The 24,593-nt window shown below is 37.0% G+C and overlaps 2 protein-coding genes across 5 annotated transcripts in view; both read left to right on the top strand.

Moving 5' to 3' along the window:
• SHC4 (SHC adaptor protein 4) overlaps window positions 1–5,295 on the top strand; it is a 107,315-nt gene extending 102,020 nt beyond the window's left edge. Inside the window, exon 12 of the mRNA XM_036239564.1 lies at window positions 2,779–5,295. The gene's annotated coding sequence lies outside the window, so the exon portion shown is untranslated. The remainder of the gene's footprint in view (window positions 1–2,778) is intronic.
• A 7,471-nt stretch (window positions 5,296–12,766) lies between these two features.
• Window positions 12,767–24,593, top strand: part of CEP152 (centrosomal protein 152) — an 80,619-nt gene continuing 68,792 nt past the window's right edge. For all 4 annotated transcript variants that reach the window (XM_016163247.2, XM_036239169.1, XM_016163246.2 and 1 more), the window contains exons 1-2: window positions 12,767–12,894; window positions 18,007–18,100. In XM_016163247.2, the coding sequence (XP_016018733.2) occupies window positions 18,014–18,100 (87 nt within the window). In that variant the 5' untranslated portion in view covers window positions 12,767–12,894; window positions 18,007–18,013. The remainder of the gene's footprint in view (window positions 12,895–18,006; window positions 18,101–24,593) is intronic.

Below are 24,593 nucleotides of genomic sequence, written 5' to 3'. Positions count from 1 at the left end.
TAGGCTCTTCCAAAAAGTTCTAGGGAAAACTGAATATCCACGTGCAAAAGAATGAAATTGGGCCCTTATCTTTATATCACACACAAACTCTACTCAAAATAGATTAAAGACTTAAATGTAAGATTTGAAACTATAAAACTCCTGGGAGAAAACATAAGGAAAAACTTTATAACTTTGTTCTTAACAATGAGTTCTTGGGTAGACCCCCAAAACACAGACAACAATTACAAAAATAGGCAAATGAAGCTATATCAAACTAAAAAGTTTCTGCACAGCAAAGGAAACAATTGACAGTGTGAAAAGGCAGCCTACGGAATAAGAGAAAATATTTGCAAACCACATATCTAATAAGAGATTAATTTTCAAAATATATAAGGAACTTCTAAAACTCAATATCAAAATTGAAACAAATAACCTGATGAAAAAATGGCAGACAACTTGAATAGACATTTCTCCAAAGAAGATATATAAGTGACCAACAGGTATATGAAAAGATGCTCAAGAACAGTATCGTCAGAGAAATGCAAATCAAGTTCACAGTAAGATCTTATCTCATACATGTTAGATTGGCTATTACAAAAAAAAAAACTGGAAAGAACAAATATGCTTGGGCAGAAATTGGAACACTTGTGCATTGTTGGTGTGAATATAAAGCTGCTATGGAAAATTTTATGTAGTTTCCTCAAAATATTAAAAATATAACTCCCATATGATTCAAATATCCCACTTCTGAGTATTCATCCGAAAGACACATACATGGGGGAATGGTCAGTCAGCGGAGCAGTCAGAACACAAACAACATTTATCAATTAAGTTTTCTAAAGTGTTGTTCACTTTGCTCCCAAAATACTACAATAGTAACATCAAAGATCACCATAGCAGATATAATGATAATAAAAAAGTTTGGAAAATGGTGAGAATTACCAAAATGTACACAGAGACACAAAGTGAGCAAATGCAGTTGGAAAACGGTGCCGATAGACTTGTTTGATGCAGGGTTGCCACAAACCTCCAACTTGTAAAAATGCAATACCTGCCGTGCACAATAAAGTAAAGCACAGTAAAACGAGGGATACCTATATAGTGTACAGTTAAAGATTTGTTCAAAGGATAGATCTGTTATGTGTTTGTTACCACACACACACAAAGCCTGTATAATTGGGTTCACAGCAGCAGGTGTTTGCAGGGCATGGCCAGTACAGTAAGTGTGTAAAGCTGGGCAGGTGATGGAATGAGCAAAGGGCATGGTGGATTGTGATGAACTGGAAAGTGCATGTTTTGTGTAGAGGGGACAGTCACCACTCAGCTTCAGTCCTTGCTGCCATTTGGAGTAGGAGCTGATGTAGCCAGATTTGATTTTTCCAAGGAAGACATGAAACCAGATTTGACATGAATTCTCCCCATTTTTAATGTGAAATACTTAAAAACTCTCTTCCACCTTACTCCCCAGAAAACTAAAACACCTCCTGGCATATTTGGCCAGAGCGGTTAGTCTATAATCCTGACACTGAGAAGATTAATTTGGCATTTATATGCAAGATCGATTAGAGAGAAGGGAAAGACCGGGGACAGAGAAAGTAATTAGGGGATTCTAGGTAAAAAAAAAAAAAAAAAAAAAAAAAAAAACAGTGAAAGCTTGAACTGAAATGTTAGCAGGGGAAATATGGAAAGGAGGGCAGAATGAGCTAAAATTAAGAATACAGACTGACAGGACTAATCAGCTGATTTGACTTAGGTTGGCAATGAGATGGAATAAATAAAAATGTCTACCAATTTTGAAGCCATTTGAGAGTAAGTTGGAGATATCATATTCTTATCCCTGTAATCTTTTAGTTTGTATTTTCTAAGAAGATTCTCTTACATTGACGTAGTACAATGATCAAAATCAAGAAATTAAAACATTAATATAATACCATTATATAATTCACAGTTCATATTCAGACTTGGTCAATTATACCAATATTCTGAAAACCAATATCTGGAGAGAACCTAAAGAATTCCTTAAGGAGAGGTAGCGGAATTATACAACAAGGCGCTCCCTGGCTGCATGCCTTCCCTCTCCTGGACAGAAGTATATCATGGCCAGGCTACTGACCAGTGGAGTCACGGTTGAGAGTAATGTCTTCTGCCCATGCGTAGGGTGAGCACGTAATAACACTAGAGAGGAAACTCCACAGGAGAAGGTAGGCCTAGGGCACTTGAGCTCCTCTGGCATGCAGACAAGATATTCTATGTAACAAATATTTTTGACTCACTACCCTGAAGTCTGCAGGAAGGAAACACAAATACCTATTAGAAAGGTCAGAGAGACTTCTTGGAGGGCACAGGATTTGTGTTGAGCCTTCAAGGAGAAGCAGGACTTCTCCAGAAGGGCCTACTTCCTACACAGACAGGATATTAATGGAAGCACTATGCTTGGTGGGATTTAATTATAATCCTAAATTTCATGCTTGTGTACAATACATTTCAATATTTATAAAAATGGTGACATAATAGAATATATCAAACCATTACAAGGCAAAGAGATTGATTGCAAATTTGGACTGGGTGACAAGTGCTTATCATAGTCCTAAAGGGGAAGGACAGTTACTTTAAAAAGACAATGGGGAATGAAAAAAAATGTTGTGAAGGCAGAGTTAAAAAGCACCTTTTCTTTTTTCATTCAGCAAAATATCTCCTTCAAGGATATGTCTGTCTCCACCCCTCACCCCAATTGTTTACATCTTTCAAGAGAACTATTATTATTTAACCTAAACTCTTTGATGCTTCCTTTTCAAGGTGAGGACCAAGGATCATGTATTTGATAATGTTGGACACCTTATCAGATACCATATGGATAATAGTTTACCAATCATCTCTTCTGGGAGTGAAGTAAGCCTTAAACAACCAGTAAGAAAAGATAACAATCCAGGACTTTTGCATTCAAATAAATGATAATATGGAAATACCATCACACTGATATTTCAAGAAACTCTGCTTTGTGTTAGGACAAAAAGATAATTCAAACTTGGTTTCTAAATAAAACAAAACAAAAACTGTAAAGTGCATCTTTCCAAGACCATCATGGATTCGGTCCTTTATAAAACAAAGAACTAACAAAAATTGATCTTCAGAAAGTGAAAATCAGAAAAGGGGACAAGGATTGGTCCATTTGAAAATAAATTATACGTAAGCACGGATGTCACTTTTTAAGGCCATATTGCATTGATAACAAGCTAAAAGCACAATTAAAATTTCACATGCTAAAGACAACTTGAATGAACTGCTTGGGCAGTGGTATGTGCCTTTCAACTTGATAATTTGGGGACATTTTCATATTGGGGAGATTAGTTCTAAGTGTCTTCATATTCTATAACAATGGAACAATTTGCCAAAAAACGTTTTTCTTTGTTATAAAAATAAGAAGCAATTTGTTTGGCGGATATTGACTTTATTATATTTTCCATTTAGTAACACTTTCACTTTAGTGTTAAAGTAAATTTGACATTGAATTTGGACTGTGTCTATGCCAGTGGAATCAAATCAAAAGCCATCGAAAGCATTGATCTGTTTCATTGGCCTGTCCCATTTGCTAGTTAAAGGATGGCCTAAATTGTTTGGCCAAGTGTTTTTCAGTTTTTGCTGTTTGAACTATTTGTATGCAGAACATGACAAGCTGAAAAGGCCAAAACTATTGGTGATTTCTGGTTTCATATTTATCCCTTCTCCTCTTTCCCGCCACCAAAAATGTTCTTGAGTACATGGCAAACAAACCAGTGTTCCTCATATTCAGTATCCAGATTGGTTTCATTACTATTTAAAATACTGAATTTATTGCAGGTATGGGGAAATAGCCTCTTGATTGGCTATGACTGAATTAATAGTTCCTCACCTAATGTATCCATAGCGTCTTTTCTAGATATGACCGGACAAAAATGCAGAAGAGAGAAAACATAGTAAACAAAACTGTTGGAAACGTTTGCCACAAGTAGATTCATTGGTAAACTGATGGTGTCATTAAGCATCGTGTAGGGAAAAGCGCTGGGATGGCTGTCGTCGAAGTGACCATGAGCAAATTGCTGAACCTGCTGGACTCCGGTTTCCTTGTATATATGAGAGAGCTAGGCTAGATGAATTCAGAGGACCATTTCATCCCTAACATAATATGGGTCTATAAGAAGCCAATTTGCCATTTATTAGGGGTCAGTGTTGATAACCAGTCTGTATAGATAAGGTAACAACTTCGGTGTTTTCCTTTGGGCTGTGTCTGTACTCAGAATGAACGGCACAACTGAGATCAACATTCAGATAGCAGAAACCCCACGTGTTTCAGTCAAAAACATCGAAACTTTGGAATAACATAAGTAAATACAGTACAAGTAGGTTCAGTTGTTTTGAGTAGCAGAAAACTGCTTCAGTTCTTTACTTGCCTTTACATATAGAGATATGGTTATTATTATAGAGTGGGTTTTTTTTTTTTTTAAGCCTCAGTTATCTGGACAATTGCCTTAACTCCACTTCATTTTGGCTATGTAGATACAACTTAATATTTGTAGTTGTGATGTATTTGTTAAGTTTTAAATAAAATATGGGAGATTTTTTCTTGGCTAGAAATTATCAGAAATTGAGCACACTGAACTCTAATGTTTTTATGTAAAGGTTTATAATTTTATTTTATTTCTGCTATTAATTTCTTAGGTCTGTTTCCTTTTATACAACTAGGAAATACTGTACTTTTCATCAGTTTTGCATACACTGTAGTTCTTGGTTATTTGTCTTCATAAAGTAAATCAGGAGGGGTAGAGATGATAGAAACTTATGGGCGATCTAATAACCTTTATTAGAGAAAGAGAAGGGCTGTGGTCTCAGTCTGGCTTTAGCAGAGTGTTAGAAGCAAGAACAAGTGCCTGATACAAATAGATGCAGAGAGTATAAATGATGTGAACAGTACATGTACATAATCAGTATTTGAACTGTAATGGTATAGTATTTGGATGAGCAAATACTGCACTCAGAAATACCACAGACACAGTTAAAACAAAATGAAATGACAAAGAAATGTTTGATTGCATGCTATTTTAATGACACTTTTATCTTCATCTGTCTTAATGTGGAAATCTATTTGCCTATAAATATCTGTAAATGACTTTTCAAAAAAATAAATGATTATTGCTTTGTGACAATATGTCTGATGTTTGGGATTTGGAAAATTTGTCATTTGTAGGATGTGTCAGGGTCCTGACAGGAAACATATGGCTTGCTTAAATTGGGTAATTCGAGGAGAATTTAATAAAGATGTGGGCAGAGAATGGGAAACCACAGGGGAGGATGTAGTTCCCTGGGGCCAGGGAAGGTGTGAGGAGAGGGGAGCAGTAGCAGAAGGAGAGAGCTATGTGGCAGGGTTGCCTTTAAGGAGCTATGGCCTGTAATGGAGGTACCCAACCAGTCCTAGTGATTCTAAGAGGCAGAAGCTAGGGGCATTATACGCAACGGACAGAGGACAGCCTTTTCAACAAATGGTGTTGGAGCGATTGGACATCTGTATGCAAAAGAATAAACTTCACATTTTATATATAAACACTAACTCAATCCGATTAGGACCTTAAATGTAAAATGTAAATCTATGCAGCTTTTATGAAAGAAAAACATAGAAGCCATTCTTCAGTTTATAGGGCTAGGCAGAGTTCTTATACTTGACACGATTCATTAAAGAAAAAACTCATACATTGCACTTCATCAAAGTGACAAATTTTTGCGCTGTGAAAGACCGTTAAGAGGATGAAGGACAAGCTAGAGACTGGGAGAGAGTATTTGCAGATCACATATTCAAAAAAGGGCTAGTATCTAGAATGTATTTTTTAAAAAACTCTTAAATCTCAAAGGTAAAAAGTCTAAGAAAATGAGAAAAATAACATGAACAGACATTTTACTGAAGATATACAGATGGCAAATAAGCACATGAATACATATCAACATCATTAGCCAGCAGAGTAATGCAAATTAAAACCACAAGGAGATATTACTGTACACCTATCAGAATAGGTAAAATGAAAAATAGTGACGACATTAAATGCTGGCTGGGATGGATCACACATACATTTCTGGTGAAAATGTAAAACAGTACAGCCTCTCTGGAAAGCAATTTGATAGTTTACTTAAAAACTAAACATGCAGCTAACACTCAACCCAGTAATTGTACTCCTGGATATTGATCATAGAGAAATGAAAATTTGTGTTCACACGAAAACTTGTATGGGAACGTTCATAGTAGCTTTGTTTGTAACAACCTACAAGTGGAAACAACGCTGATGTTCCTTCAGTGGGTGAATGGTTCAACAAATTGTGGTACATCTATACCATGGACTACTACTCAGCAATAAAAAGGAATGAGATGCTGATAAGACAACTTGGATGACTCTTTAGAGAATTATGCATAGCAAAAAAAAAAAAAAAGCTAATCTCAAAAGATTACATACTATAGAGCTATATTTATATAACATTCTTGAAATGATAAAATTATGAAAATGGGGAACAGATTAGGAGGCAAGGAGGAAGTCAGTAGGAAGAAGGGACGTGCATACAGTTATTCCATAAAGAATAACTGACTGGCAACGTGAGGGATTCTTTTGTGGAACTGTTCTGAATTTTTACTGTATCTGTGTGAATATCCTGGTCATGATATTGTATTATAGCTTTGCAAGATGTTGTCATTGGTAGAAACTGAATATAGCTTACAGGAGATCTCCCTGTATTAGTTCTAGCAACTGCATGTGACTCTACAATTTTCTCAAAAAGTTTAATTTTAAAAAAGTTAGGGGGCAAAACTGAAATATATCAAAAGACTTTTGGAAGATTGCTACTCTATTAAGTCTTGGCAGTTTCACTGAACATACTAAATCCACAGAACATGGTGGTAGGATCATCTTGGTCATCCTTATTCCATTATGCTAAGACTAGGAGGCATCAACTGGATGAGCTGCATGAGACCTTATTTTCATGAACGGACTCAATGTCGATGTATATCATCATCTCCAGAGACATGTTGACAAGATTGACAAGATGAGACGATGGGAAACACCTATGTTATAGGAGATACCGTCAGCTCCCCGAGGCCCCTTTGGATCCTTTGAACCATAGCTGCATGCCCCCCTGCTGCCTTCTGTGGGTTTTGCTCCTAACTGCTTGTTCAGTGACTCTGTTTATTTTGATGACAGCCTCAGGCCAGGGGAGCGGTTCTGAGTCACCAAGAACCAGAGGAACCTGTGGGTTTCCTCCTCCTCTTCCCCACCACCGCCACTGGTGGAGAGTGGGAGAAAGCCCTGCTCCCTCACTTCATCCCGATTACATTGCAGAGCTCCCTGTTAGTCAGGCTGGGTTGGGCACTTCTCCCAAAGCACCCTGCTACCCGGCCACTTCTCCTTCCTGGATTTGTTTCCTTACTCCCTGACAGTTTTCTTTGGGAAGCCCTTCCTTAGTAAATCATTTTCACTCAAATTTTCACCCCACGGTTCACTCCCAAGAATATGACTGACAGCAAAAGAACATCAAACAATTTTAAACAAGTGTCCCATTACTGGACTATACTATCTATATATTCAAAGCCATTAAAATTTAAATTATGTAATATTTTTATGAATGCTATGATTATATTATATTGTATTTTGTCAATATGCATCAAACATGTTATGTGAGCATTTAAAACATACACCACTTTTAAATCTTATTTGGATATTTCTTTCTTTCTGTTGTAATCTACTGAGTATTTTGAGAAACATAAGTGGAGTGGTTTTGGGGAGGGTCTGCATTCTACTTTCAATATAATTCTTGCAAATTTTGATCTTTATCAAATGGTCATCATCACTTCTTCTGATAGCTTTTACTGGTTTTCTGATTTAAAAACTTGTGACTAAAAATCTTAAATATTAAATTTAGTTGGTTCTCACGCTCTTTTGGCCAAAGGCCATCAAAGATACAAAAGGCCTACCATGCCACATACATCTCATCCCTAAACCCAGCCTCCCCTTTTTTTTGGTAGAGATAAAGTAATTCGGTAACACTTAAAAACTGGAGAGGAACAATAGGAATTGTTTATTTACTTTAAAGGGAAGAATATGATCGCATTCATATGATTTTATATCCCAAAATACTGTCCTATAAATTTTTTGAGAAACTTAAGTTTATCACTATTAACATTCTTTTCCCAAAAGTGAGATTATTAATTATCTTCAGGTGTGTTTGGGCAGAAACTTTGCAATGTTGAATATAGAAATGATGAATATCCACTCTTGGTAAACTTCAATAATGTGCTAATTTTAATTTATGAATTCTAAACATTAGTAACCCCTAATATTTTACTTGGTAGATTCTTAATAGGTAAACCTTAGCTGTATGTAAAGAGAAAAACCTATAAAATTGCAGGTAATTTTTCCATGATAACTGATGAAATAACTAGTGTGCTTGTGTCATTTGATGGCCCATCAGAAAGACCCTTGAATGGGCAGTGGATGATGTTTTGAGAGTCACTGGTCTAGATTTTTTAAATATAATCTATCATCACAAATGCATCTTTGTCATAAATGTTTGTTTGCATTAATTTCTTAGGGCTGCTGCAACAAAGTAACTCAAATTAGGTGACTTAAAACAACAGAAATTTGTTCTGTCACAGTTCTGGAAGCTAGAAGTCTGAAATCAAGGTGTTTGTAGGGCCATGTTCCCTCTGAAAGCTCTAGGAAAGAATCCTTTTTGTCTCTTCCAGCTTCTGGTGGCCCCAGGCATTCCTTGGCTTGTGGCAGCATAACTCGGACTTCTGCCTCTATCTTCACATGGCTATCTTCTCCCCGTGTGTCCCTCTGTGTCCTCTCTTCTTTAAAGACACGTCATTAGATTTTAGGTCCATCCTCATCCACCTCATATTAACTAATTACATTTGCAAAGTTTCTGTTTCCAAATAAGGTCACATTCTGAAGTTCTGGGTGTACATGAAATTTTGGAGAACACTATTTAACCCCTACGTAACCAAGGCCAGCTCAAGTCACAAGATGTTTTAAGGTTCAGGTATCACAGAACCCAAGGAAAAGCTGAACTGTCAGACAGTGGAAGAACCAGACAGATCCATGGCTTAGAATGACAGAAGTTCATGCTTTTCAATCTAAGCTCACCATATAGATGATGCAGTTATGGAGGTAGCATAGTTCCCATAAAATGTAGACATGTGACATAAAAGTCTGCTCCTCTTCCATATGGTTACTGCCTGACTCAGTTTCGTGAAGTCTTATTTCAGTTACTTGGGAAGGGAATATGACTGGCCTACCTTGGGTCTGGTGCTCGCTCACCTTTGACCATGTAAGGTATGGTTAGGTCTTCGGCTGGTGGCAAGGTGATGATGGCAAGGCCATAGTGGCTATTGGCAAGAACAGATTCTATGAGAAGGGGCTTGATCATGGCAGGTATTTGACCCATGTGTCAACATTAAATGAGCCCCTGCAACCGTGCTTGGCACAAAGTGTATGCTCAAAAATATTCTTGAATAAATATACTATGAATAATGGTCTGATCTTCCTCAGTTCTTTTGAGTACTTCTGTTTCCATCTCTAGCACATCAAATTTTGTCCTGTTCTCATAAATCTCTCTTGAATAAACTCCTTTGTCTCATTCCGTAAGCCCCTGTTGCCCTCTGCACATTTACACTTGTATTCTTCAACCATTCATTCTCAGAATACTGTAGCATTAGGGTTACAGCAATTATAACTTTCTGATTTTTCCTTACTGCCTAAGATTCCAGTATGTACTCCAGCCCAATCAATTGTAAATATATAGTAACAGAATATAAATAATTAATCTTTAAATAGTATTACTACATTTTAAAAGCTCTTTTACACAATCTTATTCCATTCTTTCCACAAACCTGGAAGTAGGTATTCCTGCTATGAAAATATTCCTATTTTCAGATAGGGACTTTGAGGCTCAGAGGGGTTAAAGAAATTGTGTGGAAAAAAAGCTAGTAGGCAGGAAAACTTGGATCTTTAAGTTCAGGGCTCCTTTGGGGAAAGCATTCCTTATTTCATGACCTGATAGCTTTGACACCAAAGAGAAGGTAGAAAAAAAGGAGACATGATAGCTTAACTCCATCTTTATAATGGGAGGGACCACATCTCATCAACAATGTGACACTTTCACTTGAAATGTAAATGATTCTGGTAGATGTAGTGTCCCTCGTAGCTCTCAGGTGTGTCTGTTTAAAAAATGTAGGGTAAACATAGGCCCAGCATTCCATGAAAAATCTTTTGTCCAACATTCAAGGTCTTAGGGAGTTTTTCTCCCTTCCTCCACATTTGTCTTTATTATCCCAGAATATCCCTGTAAGCTGTGCTTCTCTGGACATGTTCATTCTTTGGGCGTACCATACCTTACCTCTGTAGAATGCCTTTCCCATTCCTCCAGGTTTCAAGCTCTTCTCCTGACTACCTTCTTCCTGCCTACTGCTCCAATCTCATCCCTAAATATAAGAATCTTTTGCTTTTGTTGGTCTAACCTTCCTGTTGACTCTCTTCCTCTAGGAACATTCCCTGGTAGAGCCTTCATCAGATGTTCACTTTCCCCCATTATTATTGCCTATTCTACTCTTATTACATGCAGTAAATGACTTTTGTGTCTTGTCTTTTTATGTAAGTATCTTGTGCCCCAAATAGAGTGTGGGTACCTTGAAGGTAGGGGTCCCGCCTCACACTTTATATTCAAGCACCTAGGCCAGGAATTAAATAGGATAGACAGTCAAGAAAATTTGATTGCTTATAATATAACTCCACTGGAATCTATTTTTAGAAGGAAGGGGCTGTAATTTATTGTTTATTTAGCATCTTTTGTGACTTAGGTGCTTAATTCTTGTATTTTACTTGTAGTAGTGACAAGTCCTGGATTCGGAGATAAAGGAACTGGGTTCGAATTCTGTCTTTGTTGTACATTGGTTTTGTAGCCACAGATAAGTCATGTAATTTCTTTTGTTAATTTCTTCCACTATAAAAGATCATAATACCTCTCCTAGCCTCTCACAAGGTTGTTGTGAGGACCAGATGAGCTAGTGTCTGTGGAAGAACTTACCAAATTGTAAAGCACTGCATAAGGGATTATAAACACTGCCTCCTCATGTGCTCCCCCAACCCTTACATCTCCATCCTTTAATCTTCCTAGGAAACAGTTGTGGGCAGGGTCACTTAGCATTCCTGCTGTAGCATTCCATCTTAACCCCTAGCACAGGACACCACATACAGCTTGCTGGTGGGCTTCAGTGAGACATGAAAAGTCCCTAAGCCTAGTTCTCCCTAAAAGATACCCTGGCTCAGGTTGCAACAACTGCCATTTACCCGAATGCCTTTATTTGCTTTTTCTGACATGCACACACAAAAAAGTCTTCATTATTTGTTTGTTAATTCATTTTCTTATTTAACAAATTTGTTTTGAGACTTACCAGGGGCCATGAAGCATGCTAGGAGTCCAAGAGGCAAAGTAAGTACCTTAAGATTTTAACATTGGCTTGAGTGAAGCCTATACACAAATTGTGTGTGTGTGTGTGTATGTGTGTGTGTATATATATATATGTATATATATATGTATATATATATACATATATATATATGTAAGAACTATAAGATATGTACATTGTGTATAGAGGCAGGAAAGATCATTTCTGCCAAGGGAGGAAGGTGTATATCATGAAAAGCTTCAAGGAGATGCTCACGTATCTTGAAGACTGAGTAGGTGGAGAAATATTGTAGGGTGATATACGTGAAATAGTTTTGTCAAAACAAAAACACTCTGAGAAACACATTGCTCAGCCAGTACCTATTATGTACCAGACCCTTATGCTAGTAATGGGTTTACAGGGGCCATTGTATGCATTCCAGGTATGGGATAATGAAGTAGCAAAGGAAAACTAGCCAGATTATGAAGAGCCTTGAACAACCATCTGACTCCATATTAGTATACATGGAAAAGACTTAAAAGGATATGTGAACCTGCTGCTACCAACTCCTTGATAGTCAGTGGAACCCTTTTCACCATGGAAGGTACATGCAGTAATGAACTTTACTGTGGATCCTGCAGTGCTGTCTAAGGAACAGGTTAACACATACCTAAGTGACAAGAACATTCACATTCGAGGAAATTCAAGTAGCGAATAAACATGTGCGAAAATGTGCCATCTAATCAGAAATTTAAAAAACACAAATTCAAACAAGGTGGGGGGCCTAGTAAGCAAGAAGACAAAGTAAAACATCTAAGGTGTTTAGGAGATGAGGAGGCAGGCAACTTAGAGAATCAGAAGAGCAAATGCAAAAACCTCTAAGGTAAGAGTTGGATAGGTAAGCGAGAGATTTTGTGTGCTGGGGTTTAGGGGGTGGCAGGCGCGGGGGAGGGGCACGAGTCGCCGCACCAGTCTTCAGCACCAGTTAGTGACGGAAGGGGCAAGGGGCCTGAGCAAGATCAGTTCATTTTCGCCAAAGGCTGGAAGAGAAGCGCTTGGGCGTCTCTAGGAAACCGATAAACCCGCCTTTTCCAGAGTCAACTCTTTTGTAATTGGCTCATGAATCCACCAATGGGCGCACAGGAGGAGCTTCCCGCCACCTCTGGCGCCCTCTTTCAAACAGCCGTACATTTGCAAGTGCGGGCGGACTTCTCAACCAAGCTTGAGGAAGGCGGAGACTTTCACCTTCACGCCCTCCCCCGCCCTGGTCCCGCCCACTGAAGGAGCCTCTAGCAGGCGATTGAAGGAGGCAGCTGCTCCTCAATGACCTCGGGCTCCGCGTTCGGTTGTGACTCGGAAGGAGCTAGTAGATTAGCGCCAGGGTAAGGTGGTTTGCTAGAAGTTCGTCTTCGACAGGGGCAAAGGTTTCCCTGCGGTGACAGCATCCGCGGCCTCCGGTGAGTTTTGCTTCGCAGCTGGGCTTGAGGGTGTAGTTAGAGGGGGTTGAGGGGTCGTTTGGATTCTGTCTGAGGCTTCCGGGAGCGTTTGACCCATTCTCCCCAAATCCCGCGGTGGTAGACTGCCTGCGGGTTGAGGGCTCAGTTTTTGAAGTGTCATCGGGACTCCAAGATCCTACCGAGCAGTGATGTCCGGGAGGCCCTCCTCGCCTCTTCTAGGTTTCTGGGGTACCTCTGAGACCCTACTCTGGAGACCCTGGTCACCCTGGCGCCGCGCCTGGCTCACAGTGGGTGCTCTGTACACGTGTGTTGACTGAATGCCTGTGACGCTGGCAGCCAAAGCCAACAGCCCCAGGCATCCCGGGCTCTGTGCAGCTTCGGTCTCGCGGTACTTATTTGTTGTGCAGTAGTTGACTCCGAACAGTTTCTTGGTAAGGACATTGATTCGTTCATTGGTTCAGCCTGTGGGTGCCTATTCGCTGCATCCTCTGGGCACCCTGAATCGCTTTGTCCAAACTTCTGTCATTAGCACTGATCACAGATTATTGTCATCATTCGTTTCTGTGTTTATTTTCTTTCCTGACACCAAGTTCTGTTAAACTTTGCAATCTTGAAACGTGCTTGGTAAGTGTTGAATGAATGAATAGGTCTCCTAAGCCTGATATTGCAAGTCTAAAACAGGTTATTAGTGTGCTCTGGCTATTTCCATTCTAGAAGAGAAACTAGCGTGTAAGCAAGTAAGTAGAATTCACTCTCAGGATACTTATAAACCCCTTTTGTGGCACTTAACCTTTTCTATCTTATAATCATGAATGTGAGAGTGATTTAAGCCGAATTGTGCCATATCCTTCCCAGTGTATGACAATTTATATGCACTCTCTAGATATGTGTGTGAATGCATTCAATTAAATGAGAGGCTGAAATTGAAGCTCTAAGAAAAGTATGAGAAATATAGACCAAAAATACAAAAAAGTTAATTCCATGAGGGAGTAGGATTAGGAGGGCATCTTGAAGGAGGCCGTGGCATTTGTATCCTAGAGGGGGTTACATTATTTAAGTTCAAGTTTTTCACAGGTTGCATGTTCACCTTTTCTCAGATATATCGAGTGCTTTTTGTTCCTTTAACCTTTTGTAGGTGGCAGACTCCTACTCATCAGTGATAATGTCATAATAAAACTAAATTATATTGATTGGTACACAGTGCTAAGCACTTTATATGTGTTATTTTGTGAACCTCATAAACAACTTTTGAGGTCAGGACAATATTTAAGCTCATTTTATGAATGAAGAAATGAAAACAGTGTCCTCATGTTGCACAGCTGATAAATAGGAGAGCCAGAATTGAGCCCAGGTTGTCTGAATGAGTGCCCTCATTCTTAACCATTTCCAGCTGTATGGCGTCCTTCAGGATCCATTTCTAACCAAAGTCGTCTTTCTGTGAAACTTCTCTCAGCCTTCCTTTCTGCTTAGGCAAAGTTAATATTTGCTTTCTTAGTTTACTCTGTTACAGAATTTATTACAATGTATTGTTGTAACTATTACTTTATATCATTGTTTTCCTAAGGGACTGTTAGCTACTCATGGTTGGTACCAAGACTTAGATATATCTAGGATATAACCTGGCACACAGTAGGTGCTCAGTAAAATTTTGTTGGAATAATGAGTCCATATAGGGCAACACAAATGTATTATATTCATTCAACAAATATTTGTTGTATGGCTACCAGGTGCAAAGGGCGGGGGTGATTTCTGCTTTCAGGGTGCTTATAGGCAATTAGGTGAGACAAAAACAATACTGTTTTTGATTTTTAATATTTTGTTAAACACCCACTGGTCTTCCTTTTCATTGCAAGGAAGGTGAAGACATAACCAGAGAAAACAAAATGAGTACTGAGGCTGATCCCTTCCAATCTGAGTGTAATACAAGGACAGAACGTAGTCTTATTAATATGATCAGGAAAAAATTTTCTGTCACGAAAGTAGTAACTAGCTTGCTATTTAAAAAAAGCATACTGTACACTTATTCTATATCTTGATTTTTAAATGATCAGTCAATAAACATAGAAATGTTAGTTATTTTTATTAGTGGCATTGCTAAATTTTGTCAAAAGTACTTTTACTAGGGCAAATGTTCTTTTTCAATATGTTAATATTGATAGTTTTTGAGATGGTTTTCACATTTCATAGTTTCACCAGCAACTCAGGAAGATACCTGTTTCCCATAAAAGAGCCACCATTAGGTGTTACGACGTTTTTTTTTTTTTTTTCAGTTTACTGGTCGAAAATCATTTTTCATTGTTTAAATGGCACTTTGAATTCTTCATGAGTGTGAACATCTTTTCAGGTTAATTGAGCATTTACATTTTTAAAAATGAATTTTCATACCAGTTGCCCATTTTAAAATTATTTTTTCAAATTTCTTTGTGAGAATTGTATATTGGGACCTTGTCATGTATTTTGCTCATTATTCATTATAATTTTATCTTTGATTTTGTTAGTGATTTGTTTCATACATAATGTTTAACTTGTTAATGATGTCTTTTGCCATATACAAATTTTGTTTTTTAAGTGTGTGTGTATAGTTAAGTTTCTGTCAAGTTTTTCCTTTATGGCTTCTGAGTTTACTGTCTTGCTATTTTTTTTTTCTTAAACAGTCTCTTATTGCTCTGAATATTATAGTAAAATCTCTGATATTATTGGTAATTAGTAGTGATTAATAAGTTGAAGAAAAGCATTAGCTTTCATTTTAAATTTTAAAGTACTAATTACCTTTTCAGTCTTTTTTTTTGGCTTAAAAAAAAGACATAGTAAGTTTATCAAATTTCCCCTTTATGCCTAATATAGTTTTTTAGTTGGTACTTTGCAGTTTTCAGAAGGAAAACTTGTTTATATCTTTTGTTCTCCACTGGAGAAATTGTGGCATTTTCAGGTATTATCAGATTTCTTCTTTAATGACACGGTTTGAATTTTAAATGCCGTTCAAAAAAAGATACACTTTGGTCTTTTACATTCTCTTCACTTAAAAATGAAAAAACCTTGTAGAATTCATTATTCTCTGAGAAAAATTATGCTCTTATAAATCATAATGTTCTTTTTTTAATAGTCAACAGAAATTGGTGGAATGTTAGTGAAAATTGAAAAATCTTCTCTTTTGCCTAATAAAGTAGAAATTAACCCAAATTCCATTTTCTCGCTTTATAAAATGCAGGAAGAGATGGAGAGTACTATAGGAATTAGAAGCAGGAAAGATTATTCATGCCTGAAGAATTCAGGGATGTCTTTTAGGTTCAGCTTAATCTTATTTCTTTTAAGGAGCCAGGGTTTAAATGGACTAATATTTTCATTATTTATAGATTCTATAGACTTGATGTTCACTTGCAGTAGTGAAAAACCCTAGGGATGTGAGCTTGTGTGAGTGTTTTCCCCTGTATGATAGGCTCTTTATCATATTCAGATCTCCACCTTATGCTGGTAAACAAGAGGGTTCTGGTAGCTGCTGGGTGGAGACAAGGTTTAGATTTGCCAACTGATATTTTTTCCCTCTCAGTGAAAGAGTGCACATGTCCCTTCCTCCTCTTAGCTTTGACACAGGAACAGCAAGGAGCATGTCTGGTCTAAGAAGCAGAGGCTGGAAGGGTTTACTATTGATGGCAAGGAGTTTGAGTTGATAGGATTTAAAGGAATGAGCTGGGCATAGGGACTAGAGAGGGAAGGATTAAAAGGGTGGATTGCAAATTAGAGTTTGACCAAGAAACATAATTCAGTCCTTGAAAAAAAAAAACCTGACATATGGGGATTTCAGCATTAAAAATAATTTTTGTGTTAATCTATGATACCATATTTCACCTATTCTAAAGTGCACATTTTCTTTTCACATTTAAAATCTACAAAGTCGGGCTATGTTTTAAAATTAATGATGTGTCGTAATTTAATTGGCCACTCTTTTTCTTAGTGGTGCAAACGGAACTGTGTCAATGAAGGGCACCTGAGTTCTGATGAAATGGACTATCTTTTGCTACAGAGTTGTTGGCTTACATAAAAGTTTGTGATCCCAGTTCTCAATGTGAGGGAGTTGAGTTCTTTATGGTAAAATGCTTTTGGGTGGTTGGGTCTGTGCTTCTTATTTCACTTCCAATTTAATGACATTTTAGAGCCTGAAAAGTGTAGCGAATGAGTTGTGGCTCAAGCTCACATCTAAATGCATTTCACCGGCATGCCAAAGAAGGGATGAGGAGAGGGCAGCATTAGGCCTGCTAATTGATCACAACTGCCTACTTTTTTTTGTCAGGATTGTTCAGAGCTTCGAAATTCTGGGTAGTTTCTGTGTAGTGTCAGGATCCCTGAATATAATTCAAATCATCAGCAGCCTTTTGACTCTAAGTACTTGAAAACCCATTTCCTGCAGCTGCTTCTGCCATAGCAGTTAACATTCTCCAGGGAACTCTTGCTGTTGCTTTTGGAATTGGAACCCCACCGTGGTACAGCTTCACAGGCTTCACTTCTGTTTTTCCTGAGGTTTTTTTTTTTTTTTTTTGCTAGGACCTGATTTTATCAAGCTTAAGAGCAGGACATTTGTCTGCTATATGGAGTTTACCAGATTCTAAATGGTTTTGGGGGTAGCAATCATTAACTCAGGATTTAGCGGCTCTCTTTTTGTAAAACCTGAAATTTTTATTCGTGACATTCAAAGAATGAAGCAAATTGTGGAGGATAATATCTGTGCCACATTAAATACATCAAATTAGAAACTTTGAGCATATTCTTAAAATTTTTATGTTTGGCATGTTTCTAGTTTATTGTTATTTTTCATGTGGACAGAAATCTTACTGTTTTAAGTTATATTTTCCAGACTACTAGAAAGGTCTAGTCAGAAGTTTGGTTTTTTGCATTTTTTTCTATGAATTTCTGTCATACAGTTACTTTGACTCTGAATCACAATTAATTTGTAAGAACTCTTTATGTTTGGATTAATAACCATTTGTCATAAATAATTTCATATTTTTTTCTCCCTAGCTGCTCTTGTCTTTTGTGTATGGCATCTCTTGTATAGTTTGGTCTGGTAAAATTTTGAGGATATTTAGAAACCAGACAAATACGTTACTCTTCCCACAGGAGGACCATGTCATTGGACTTTGGCAGTGTGGCACTTCAGACACAAAACGAAGATGAAGAATATGACAAAGAAGACTATGAAAGGGAGAAAGAGGTAAGTTGCTCAGAAAAAAGACTCTAAACCCAATCTTAATTATATTTTCTCATCAAAATTGTCGTCTTGTGTCATTTTGAAGGAATTTATAATTCTTTTTTTTTTTTTTTTTAACTCTTAAAACCAGATCAGTATTTGGACTTTTAAAAGGTGGATGATTGGAATGCTTCCTTTTTTGAGACAAGAATAAAATGATGCCATCAGATAAATGATTAAATTCTTTATGATCTTTTCATTCCGGAGGTAGTAGCTGGCTTTGGAGGCAGAGGCCTAGTTATTCTAGTCGCTTACATTGCCTTAACTAAGTCTGGCAGGTTCTTCACTTCATCTTAGTGGAAGCAGACCATAAACAAGTAAACAGGTGCAAAAAGTAATTTGAATGAGTGATAATTTAGCACAGATAAATGATAGGGAAACAAAATAGGGTGCTATTAAAGCAACTGGTAGGGAACTGGTGAGGGAAGATCTCTGGAAGGAGGAAATGTTTAAGCTAAGACTTGACTTATAAGAAGGAACAGCCATGCAGAAGTCTGAAGAATAGTGTAGGCCAAGACACCAATGACTGTAAAGCCTGGAAGTTGAGATGAGACTCTGTGTATCAAGAAGGTGGTGATGTTAGGATTTTGTGAGCAAAGGGTGAGTGGTGGGAATAGGACAAAGAGGTGGGCTGAGGCCAGTGGAGAATTTTAAACGAGAAGCGGTATCTGATCAATTTTTGAAAGCTCTTTCTGAATGCTTTGTGATGAGTAGACTAACAGAGAAAAGGAGTAAGAGGATAGTCTGTGTGTATATATATATGTGTGTATATATATATACATACATATATATATACACACACACATATATACATATATATATGTATATATATGTGTGTGTGTGTATATATATGTGTATATATATATATACACATATATATACACACACACATATATATATATATACATATATATAGTTCTTGACACATAGTAACTGTTCAGTAAATGGTAGTAATAGTAATAGTAGCCGTTGGTGGAAGTCAGTTTACTCGTTAGGATTGTTTTTACCTTGAGTCAAATTTCTCGATTGACTATGATAACAGTCTTCTGTTGAACTGAGACTATGCTTGATAGGACCCATTTTCTAACATGTAAAATAATCCTTTTTAATGGTTACTGTGGACCTTTAGTATTAATAGCAAGTAAGGAATAGGATCAATTGCCCCTGTCACTGGCAGTAGAGTTAGGGTAGAAATAGAAAACTGGCAGCTCAGTGGATTTTGTCCATAGACATATATTGTTTGGTTGCACAGTGTTTTTTAAAAATTAAATCTATATTTAAAGATGGAAAATTTCATGTAACAAGCCAGAGTTTCTGGCTTGTCTTGAGACGTCCTAAGCTCTGGCCACCCGTGGCCTGTGTCTGCACATGGCAACAAGCAGGCTGGAGCTGAGCGGTGGCTCTCATTTCCCAGCTGGCTACAGTTCCCACCTCTCACGTGGGGACATGGGCTTATGTACTTAGACTCGCCAGCTTTGTGTTTGTAAATTCTCTGTCAGGTCTCTGAGAGTATCAGAGTTTGTGACCCTGGTCAGGGTTTCTGGATTTTGACAGGGTCCTTCACAACAGTGATTGTGGCAAGGATGAGGATGAGGATTTTCTGTTACTTTGTGAACTCACGGCATGAGGTTTCATGACCCTGATGGCTTTGGACAGTTTGCTGGAATTTAGCTAGTGGGATTCTTGAGAGGATCACTTTAAGTAATTACTATAGTTGACTTTAAAAAAGAAGGAAAAATAATCTGACAGGTGATTTTTTATTAGAAAAGATATTAGAGTGAGGGGTATGGTATTAGAGAGAACTTCCTGCCAAGTGTATAGTGTGGTGAAAGTTTTAAAGGAGTATTAATTAGTTAAGGAGGCAATTCTAGATAATACAGAACATAGCCATTGGGATCACTTCTTGATAGATTGTATGTTGGGGTAGGGAATTTCCTAAGGCAAAGGAGCTCTTAAGAGGTAAAGTATATAATAAAGAATGTTTCTAGCAGAATGGAAGAAAGAACATATGGCTAACTTGGCTCTAACATGATGATTATGGTTTATGTTCATAAAAAATGTTTCATGTTAATAAGTGTTTTTACCTTTTTTTAAATTGCTGTTAGGTAAGTGACACATGAGGCTAGAGAGTTTCAGATTTTCAGCAAGAAAATTCAGATTTCTTCATAAAAATATATATTATACATTCAGCTGTATATATATGCATATGTGTGTGTGTGTGTACATATATAATTGCTGCGAGTTGAAATAATAAATTGGATAATCAAACTTAAGTTTGTTTGGCTATCCATTAACCTTTTCAAATCTCCTCAGTCTTCCTGACCCTGTGATAGCAGAGCAGTTCGTAGCCTTGAGAAGTAAAAGAAAAGAGTGGTCTTTTCCTGCCTGCCTGGTTGGTATCTTTGGGATTACTGGCTGGGTTAGAAGTGTTAGCAGTGGGTAATGCATATGGCTTTCTCTATTCAGTGAATCACCTGTGTTCAGTTCAGTTCTGTAGGAGGAAAACCTGTATCCCTGAGGGCTGGTCAAGCAGGCCATATCTGACATTGTCTACCCTGCTAAGGATTTTGAGACCCTCTCTCTGTAAATTGCAGAATAATCCTGATTTCGACCTTCTGATATGAATGCCCAGTTGCTAATACAACATGCTTTATAAAGCTGAGTTTCAATTTTGGTGCTTTGGAGTCAGCTGGGATTTTGTCCACGCTCTCTCATAAGTCAATGAATAAGCCATAGTCATTTCCAATCTCCACGCCATCTATTAGCAGGTGTAAAATTAGAGTCTCACCTTTTCCATTTCTAGTCCTTCCATTGTTTGCATTAAAGAGCAGATGAAGAAAATATATCTAATCTTCAGAAAAAGGATTTCATAAAGCGATTCAATATTCAGAGGCTATTTAGACCAGTGACATCTTAACCACAGCCTACTATGAATAGACTCAAATTTTGATAAAAGCTCAAAAATTTTGCAGAAAAGTAAGACACTTATAATCATTTCTAATTGTATATTGGTAAAAGTTTGGCCACTGTGGGCCAAGACATAGCAGAGATGTGCATAACCCATAGCCTCACCCAGTGTTTTACCTGAAAACCCATCTCCTATATAGTAAACAGAACAGATTAGGGTGCAGGTGAGTAAGGGTGATGATACCATGGAGATATGGTATTATGTCAGTTAATGTTCATATCACTCATATTTTTTAGAACTTATTGCACCATTTTGCTTTCTTGCCGTATCATCTGAGAACTACTGATGTAGTTGTCCTTGATAGTAAGCCGGCCTCATTCAAAGTATTTTAGGCAAACTTGTACTTGTAAAACTGGCCCAGAGAAGAGGTCTTTTATTAACTTTCTTAAAATGTAATGATGTGATTTTGCAAAATGTTTTTCACCTAAGGTCACTCTATACTTTAGGATTTCATTGTCAGAAATTACAGAAATATAGTTGTTATTGTGATAGAAATGGTTGTTATAAGTTTCAATGTTACTGGTCAAGCCACAGCTTACAGTAGATTGTCATTTGGGATCGCCAGTTTGCTGGAGTATACATGTAGCTCTGTTATTATTGCTTTGTTCTAGAAAATAAAATTATGTATGTATGTATGTATGTATTTTGGAGCTGATGCTTTGGCGCAGAGGTACTTAGTAAAATGTGCTATCAAGATAATACTTGCTAATAATGATTCATTTGAAACCTGGAAGATGATCTTGAATAGAAAGGTAGGTGGTTTAAGTAGCAGATGGCAGATAGAAACGTGCACCTGGCAATACTGATTTGAGTCCCTCTTGGTTTTTCTTTTGATATGCCTCTAATAGAATAACAAAGCTCAGTTGAGCTTGAAATTGTGTGTTTTAGAGGTAAGGTTTCCATTGCATAGCCTTTCTCCCACTTTTTAAACTACTTTGTTTTATGTAATTATGGAAACATTTTGATATTTTGTCCCCACTAGAGGGAGTTGTAAAGCTAGTATTTGTTTACATTTTATATTATTTGACTTATTTAGTGGAAAATTCTTGTCTTCACCCAAGAAAATCAAAGAAACAAATGGTTTAGTATTCATATTACAGCTTTCCTGATGTTTTTCTTTAGCAATTTCTTATACTTTATCTAGATTGTGCCTTCGAATGTTTCCTGTAATATACGGGTATTTTTCAGGTACTGTCACAATGGGAATAAAGCATTGAATACTAACTGAAATTTGATTGTATACAAACAGGTAGAGAAATAAGTGTCTTTCAGGGACAGACTAAATGTCATGTAGAAGAAAATAGTGGGAACGTGGAGATTCAGGTGACGCTGGCGTCTGCGACTATAGTTCGCTTCTCATGGGCCCACTCCTTACCTTCTCTGGGTCTTGGTTTGCCGTCATTTAGGAGAGATTTGGCTTGGAGGAGGAGCTCCAGTGTTCCTTCCAGGCCTAGAGTTCTATTATGTGTCATTGTAGTGCAGCTGATATTTGTCTAATGTTGCCATATTTCTTTTTCAGATATGTGGCAACCTAAACAAAGTCTTCCCCACTAACATAAAATTTAGTTTAATGGAATGGTTGTTGTTTTTTGTTTGTTTGTTTGTTTTTTAAATTCTGCACAGAGTATAATTCACAAACTAAAGCTCTATCTGCCAAGTTATTTGGTCCTTTATCAATTCCACATTCAATCTTTTGAAGAATGTTTTTAAATTGGCTCTTAGGTTAAAATGAAGATTCTGCTTAGCGCATATGCGCGAAAGCATTATTTAATGATTCATTTTTAAAAATATCAGAATCTTTTTGGCATACTTATGAGGTAACCTGTTCAAAGGCACATAAATGTTGGCTAGTCCATTTGCTGCTTTTCTCTTGGGAGATGTATTGTACAGTTCGTAACCTGAGAAGTCTACCTTTCATGAATATTGAGGATTACCATCTCTGAAGACAGTCTGTTTAGTTAATTTAAGTTGAAAATCTTAACAAAAGGTTGTATGTTCTCTGTTTTATATTCCCCCCACACATAGACTTTTTGGATGGTCTGTGTGAATTATTGTGAAGTGTTTTGTTGCTAAAGTAAATGCTCTCATTTTTCCCTTTCTTGATGGGAAGAAGCGTATGAAGTAGTAAAGGGAGAGGGATTTATAGAATGGTTAGAATGCATTTCAATAGAAGCCTTAGCAATGGCAAATTTTTTTCTGGGGAAAGTATCTCTTTAGTTATTAAACACATTTGATGCACATTGAGAAGACTGCATTTGCAACCAAAAAGCAATCTGATGAATTTGAAAGTAATGAGTGGAATTAAATCTTGTCATTTATAAGGATTGTTATCTTTTCCCTTGAATCTATTTGGTAGTTGGATGGATCATTAATGAAAATTTATAGTTTCTAAAATTTTCTGTTTGGTAACATGCATAGGTTGATCTGGTAATTCTGTGTTTTACGCATTCCATGACCAAAAGCAACATCCATTTGACAGTGAATATAAAGAGGGCACACTTTTTAAAAAACTTAAAAAATATTTTCAATTATGTCAATATCCAATATTTATTAGTTTTGGGTGTACGACATAGTTGTTAGATATTTATATGTTACAAGTGATTTCCTCAATAAGTCATGCATCCACCTGACACCATAGAGTTATTACATTATTGATTATATTCCCTAAGATGTACTTTACATCCCATGACTCTTTTGTAAATGCCAATTTGTCCTTCCTAATCCCTTCACTTTTTTCACTCAGCCCCTCTCCCATCTGGCAACTATCGGTTTATTCTCTGTACAATAAGTTTGTTTCTGTTTTGTCTGTTCATTTATATTGTTATTTAGAGTCCACATATAAGTAAAATCATATGATATTTGTCTTTCTCTGTCTGATTTATTTCACTTAGTATAATACCTTCTAGGTCCATTCATGGTGTCACAAATGTTAATATTCCACAGTATATATGTATCACATCTTCTTTATCCATTTGTCTTTTGATCGGAGTATTTAATACATTTATGTTTCAAGTAATTATTGAAAGGTTTGTAATTATTGCCATTGTTTTCTGAATACTTTTTCTTCCTTATTCTCTTGTATACTGATGACTTTCTATAGTGTTGTGTTTGGATTCTTTTCTTTTTATTTCTTGTATATATCTTGTAGATTTCTGGTTTGTGGTTACCATGTGCTTCGTGTATATCAGCTATGTTTATAGCAATCGTTTTCCGTTAATGGTCTCTTAAGTTCTAACACATTCTAAAATCAGTAGTATTTTTACTCACCCTCTCCACGTTTATGTTTTTGTCATTATTTTTTACTTCTTGTGTGTGTGTGTGTGTGTGTGTGTGTGTGTGTGTGTGTATCCCTTAATTTACTGTTGTAATTACACATGATCTTCCTACTTTTGCAATTTAACCTTTGTACTAACTTTATTCTTGGTTGATTCACTTATGTGTTTGCCTTTGTTAGTGAAAATTTTTTTCTTTGATATTTTCTTATTCATA

This window comes from Rousettus aegyptiacus, unplaced genomic scaffold (genome assembly GCF_014176215.1).
Source record: "Rousettus aegyptiacus isolate mRouAeg1 unplaced genomic scaffold, mRouAeg1.p scaffold_m13_p_3, whole genome shotgun sequence".
NCBI lineage: Eukaryota > Metazoa > Chordata > Mammalia > Chiroptera > Pteropodidae > Rousettus > Rousettus aegyptiacus.
Note: the sequence above shows the minus strand (reverse complement) of the source record. Positions and strands in the feature narration are given on the sequence as shown.